At 35.3% G+C, this 5,403-nt stretch overlaps 1 protein-coding gene across 1 annotated transcript; it reads right to left on the reverse strand.

The window, feature by feature from the left end:
• Nucleotides 1-1,622: 1,622 nt before the first annotated feature.
• LOC145133223 (squamosa promoter-binding-like protein 3) lies at nt 1,623-5,153 on the reverse strand. The gene is made up of 5 exons (XM_079068154.1): nt 4,559-5,153; nt 3,802-4,468; nt 3,576-3,714; nt 3,212-3,415; nt 1,623-2,642 (listed from the first exon to the last, which is right to left on the reverse strand). The coding sequence occupies exons 2-5, from the start codon at nt 4,399-4,401 to the stop codon at nt 2,389-2,391; spliced, it is 1,197 nt and encodes a 398-aa protein (XP_078924280.1). The 5' UTR covers nt 4,402-4,468; nt 4,559-5,153; the 3' UTR covers nt 1,623-2,388.
• Nucleotides 5,154-5,403: the final 250 nt, after the last annotated feature.

Consider the following 5,403-nt stretch of genomic DNA (forward strand, 5'->3'; position numbering starts at 1 on the left):
GAGTCCACGTCAACTGCCGAGCTTCCTTCCAAGTCCACTCTGTATATTCTTAGTTCATAAATTGTATTGTAAATTACCTTTCCCATGGAATGAAAATCAACCGATTCCATTATCTTTTATCACCTATATTCATTTGATATAGAGACTTACTAGAAACGTTCATGAAACCCAATGGCACTACTCAGTAAGTAAATTTGAACTCGTCTTGAGAAAATCTTCCATGACAACAAAAACACATGTTTTGTGTACTTTGAAGAAATGTTCAACACGACTCCTCTCAAAAGTTTTCCAACATTTGCAAACGACTCAAGACTATTGTCGATCAACTTGGTAATGTTGACAACTCAATCTCTTGTAAATAAAACAGTCATTCCACTAACAAAGGGGAAAAGGACACTATCGTCACCATCATCTTGTAGAAGAAACTAGCCGGGCCAAACACAAGCAGATACACTAAGGCCTCGTTTTATAGTTGATGTCTGGGAAAGTGATGTCTAAGAAAGTTTTCCGACTGGGAAAAAAACCATGTTGTTTGATTGTACTTTGTACATTTGACTGATTGTGCTAAATAATGAAAAATGTTCATATTACCCTGTTGTTTTATGCTGTGATGGATGAAGTTGCTGAATGATTATAAAAACATACAAATTGTCATACAAAATCAAAATTACACAATAACCATTTAAAAATCCAAATACAAGTTGTGATACAAAGTAATTAAACATAAATCAATTAAAATCTAAATAGAATGTCGATTAGGTTGTTTTTAGTTTATTGTGTTTCAAGTTGATGTTACATTGTTATTTTTTCTAGCCATTTTACTTTTTTTTATAACCCAACGTGTGATTCTTAACCTGGTTTATGTCTGATACTGGTGGGATGGATGAGATTTTTTAAAATAAATTAGGATGGTGGTGGTATTCTTCAAAAAAAAAAAAAAAAACTAATCCAATAAAAATGAATTAAAAAAATTAACTAAAAGAAATTAATAATCCAATAAGATAATATTTATTAATATATAAATATTATATATTATAAATAAAATTTATTAATATATAATAATCTAGTAAAAAATTAATAATTCAATAAAAAAGAAATTAAAAAAATATTATTTAAAAAAAATTATAATCAAAGAAAGAAAGATGCGAGTTTTGGGGCATAATTGTTTTTTCGGCCCCTCAGCCAGAAAGATATGATTTTGTGGCTTTCTGGGAAAGACATATCTTACCGGGAAATTTTTTTTTTTTGTGCAAATCAAACAGTCTTTTCAGTGTATTCAGCCAAAAAGATATGTTTAGACCTGAAAAGATGTCTATCAAATGGTGTCTAAACCTATCATGTCCTTAGAAACATTTTTTAAGGAAGACAAAAAAGTTAATTAAAAAGAAAATACACAAGTGATTTATATGGAAAGAAGAAGAAACATAAACAAAAAAAACAAAAAATGGAGATATAGCCACGGCCAAACCAAAAACACTACATTATCATCAAAGTAACAAAAAGTAGCTACAATCATCATTACACGGTACCCTATAGTAAATGCATCCAAGAAAGAAAGAGTGAAAGTATGAAACACATTCCTAGACAAGAACTGCAACATAAACTAACCAAAGGACACAAAATGAACCGGAAGCAACCATTAAATATCTCAAGTGCAAATGTAAACTGAAAATAAGTTTAAAATCTACAGAAAAACCAAAGCAAGATCACAACTTATTAATATCAAGCAAATTAAACCATAGGATACTAGAAGTTAAATTCCTAAATCATCCCCATCTCCAAAAAAGTATACTATTTCCACTTGGAAGAGAACTGGAACTACCAATCAACATCTAGAGGGGAATACTTGATTTACCTGCGAACCACTGATTCAGAGAAATGATTCACTGGCAAAAGCTTGCTGCTAAAGTGATCAATAAAAAGGAATAAACTTTGCCGCAACAAATGTTCTTGAATGCCTTTTTCTTCAATTTCCACTTAATGAGGGATAGATATATAAGGCTTTTGGTATATATTTTAATTTGTTCTGCAGAAAGAGGAGAAGTGTTCCATTCTTCCCTTGAATGCACATAGCGAGATCATTTGGATCCTCCATGCCTTTGAAAGCGATCCCACACGTGTACTAAGTTCAAAGATATTTTCAAGCTTTCTGTTATTCTTGCAAGATCAAGAGTTAGGCCTATGAAGTGGAATTTCATTTTGAAGGAGTTATAAATGGGGTTCAGAATATATAGACTATGTACTGTAATGCTACTCAAAATTTCGATCTACGTACTATGGGACCAGCTTAGATCAAGTGTGCAGATAATTTCCCTTATATATAAGAAGGATTATTGATTCTATGACTGAATACTTGGTGGTAGACGCATGGAGAAATCAAGATCAGTTTCAGTTTGAATAAAACCGTTCAAATTCACGAGGTGATCTAAATGAATGAAAGGTTTGGAGTTGAGTGGTGTTGGTAGTATTTTGCAGTTCCAAAGGCATTCCCGGCTGTGACAAGCTGATACTGTTTGATTGCCCAAATTGATCAAATGATGAAGCTTCTTCAGGCCAGTTGGAAGGCCAAGAACTTGTTGACAGAAGAGAGAAAGCATGCCTGGCATCTCCAGATAGCATGGAATTAGGAGTTGTATCGATACCTGTTACAGTTTACCAAGGAAAAAACAGTTCATCATCATATTCATCATGTAATTAAGTGATACACGGAACTCAACAACCCACGTGGATGAAGCTCGATCTTTCGTGTAGTGAGGAAATAAATAATCATGGATTTGAACTTCTGGATGAAGGAAATATTATAATTGCATGTTTTAGAACAATCCAAAATAGAAAGCTTGGCATTATTTCCGTAAGTAGGAATAACATTTTGTCCCTTCTCTCATTAATTAGTAATCCCATACTTCCATCTCATGTAATTAAATGATTATTAGTGAAGAAAGTTGTTAGTTCAAGATTAGATTGCCCAACAAGATAGTACCAGAGGTCTGTGAAACTGAAACATATGGTAAAAAATCATATATTTTTTTCCAGAAAAAAAGGTGAAAGCCAGAAATCTGAAAAAGTTTGCGAGAAAACCGCCGATTCAGACTCATATTACTGGCAACAAGTCATTATTACAATACGGAACTGGATCTTAATGGTATGCTTCATATTCAAAGGTTCTAATTAATGACAACAATTCATCTATGTTCATAAGTTGCGTACATACCATTATGACTCATGCTCCTAGGCATAAATCTCTCAGAACCGAAGTGTAAGGCACCATTGGGTGGCAAGACATCAACCCCTCCACTTTTTGCAAGACCCAGGAAAGACTCTTCCCCTTTAAAGTCGCAAGAACTTTCAGGTGGTGCTGAATCACGACGAGGTATTGAAGCCCTATTTAGAAGGAAATTCATCTGCGGCCTTCTATCTGTAAGTTAGAACAACAATGTCGAAAGATCTGAGTGAAGATGAATGAAACAAATCTTACATTCATCATTTGTGCGAAGTCCAAAGTTAATGAAAATTGGTGCTACTAGAAATGTGGTAGAGATTAGTCGAAATTATTTTTTTCTGGTTTCGAGGAATACCAGATGACATTGAAGAGGACAACCGTGTGGAGCTGAATTGGATCTCTTCTGACTGTGGCCTGCGCCGCCTTGCATTGTGTGCAGAAAGGCGTCGACGACAGCTTCGTTTTCTATCATCAAACTCTGACAGATCATGGAACCTGCAAGATCATCATCATATAGATCGATTTATTATTTAGTTTTTAGAAGTAAATATGTGAATAACTTGATTGATGAATGTAACTTTCCTGCTACATTGTTGACAAAATCGACGTTCCATCCCAGCTACAATGACTTTTGGGCTTTTGGAATGATTTGCACAGATCCTATGCCGGCGATGGTAGTCCTTGGAAGATGAAAGGTCAAGGTTGCATCCTTCGACTTGACAACGTGGGGACTGAGAACTTAGGTAAGATGCTCTAGATCTCTTTATCATGGGAGACGACGTCGGAAACAAGGAGACAGATGTTGTAGCCGTCTTGCTACTACTGCTAGAAGTGCTTGCATGCCTTCCAAGCTTTAAACCAATCATGGCTTCACCGGATAACACTGATGCTTCTTCTACCATGTTAGAGAAGCTCCCATTCTCCCCTATCCAAGAAGAATCATCCTTCTCTAAGAAATCTCTTGGTAAATCATCAAACCCTCTAAAAGTACTCTTGATTGTCTCTTTAGACGAAGAATCTGCAGAAGCTGAGAAGGAGAAGTCCACATTATGGACGACGACATTTTCTTGGCTTTCATGGCTGGAAAATTGCAAATTCTTGGCAACTTCAATCTCCTTGCTGCTGTACATGGCTAAGTTTTCCCAGTCCCATTCTGAAGGAGTATTCAAGTTCCAGTCCATCAGAGAAACAAACCTCACCAATAATATCGAAATGCTAAGAGTTCCATTTTTAAACACTGAATCCAGCCTGTCATGAAGTACGTACAAGTTTCTTTATACACAAAAAAGGATAGCAGATTACATGTTTCGTTATGTAATAATTATGAGATAAACTAACCTTCAGCTGGAGACCATGGAATGATCCAAGATTACTGGAAGTCTTTTATTTGAGCATTGAAATATAAAGGTAGGTGGAAAATAGATTTGGTCTTCCCTTCAAAACAACAAAAAAAAGATAGTTTCCTCCTGAGGCAAGAAGAGACCCGGACAATATATGAAAATGCTGATGAAAACACCATATGAGAACGCTAGCAATCATATAAAAACAGCATGCACCAACAGACAGCAGTGTCCCCACTCTTGTATTAAAGAAGTTGCTTTCGGCTCATTAGTCGCTCTATCAGTTACATCACCCAAAAAACAACAAAGGGTTCACGTAACTCGTTTTTAGGTTCGAGTTTTGGATTAGCCGATAAATCTAATTAGTTTTTTGTTGTTAGAAAGTGTAGAAGATGATCAGGCATATATTCGTATTCAGGAAGAGAAGTATTATTAAATTCTCTTTTGCGGAATTACAACCTTTCATCTATATTATGTAGATATAATTCACTCCTATTTATAAACGAGTATCAGCAACTAACCACCACTATCAGTAGCTAGATCTCATCTCATTGAGATACCAACTACTATAGCTTGACATGCTAACTAGTGCCCATAAGTAAATGAGAGAGAGAGAGAGAGAGAGAGAGAGAGAGAGAGAGAGAGAGAGAGAGAGAGAGAGAGAGAGAGAGAGAGAGAGAGAGAGAGAGAGAGAGAGAGAGAGAGAGAGAGAGAGAGATTTATGTAATGTTCCTTTAATATTTCTTGACAATATGATTCAGCCTCTGAGGGGTATAAAGCACTCAAATGTACAGCTAACTATAGTTCAAACTTAACTATGATTGGGTTAACTACTAATTGTCT

This window comes from Lactuca virosa, chromosome 8 (genome assembly GCF_052849685.1).
Source record: "Lactuca virosa cultivar CGN04683 chromosome 8, Lactuca_virosa_CGN04683_v6, whole genome shotgun sequence".
In the NCBI taxonomy this organism is placed as follows: Eukaryota; Viridiplantae; Streptophyta; class Magnoliopsida; order Asterales; family Asteraceae; genus Lactuca; species Lactuca virosa.

Bases quoted from the DNA above. Each gene is read 5' to 3' on its own strand.
- LOC145133223 (XM_079068154.1), bottom strand. From the start codon at position 4,401: ATGGACTGGAACTTGAATACTCCTTCAGAATGGGACTGGGAAAACTTA. The intron at 3,715-3,801 runs AAAGTTACATTC...TGATCTTGCAGG, and splicing joins TTTGTCAACAATGTAGCAGG to TTCCATGATCTGTCAGAGTT. The intron at 2,643-3,211 runs GTATGTACGCAA...AAACTGTAACAG, and splicing joins TAGGAGCATGAGTCATAATG to GTATCGATACAACTCCTAAT.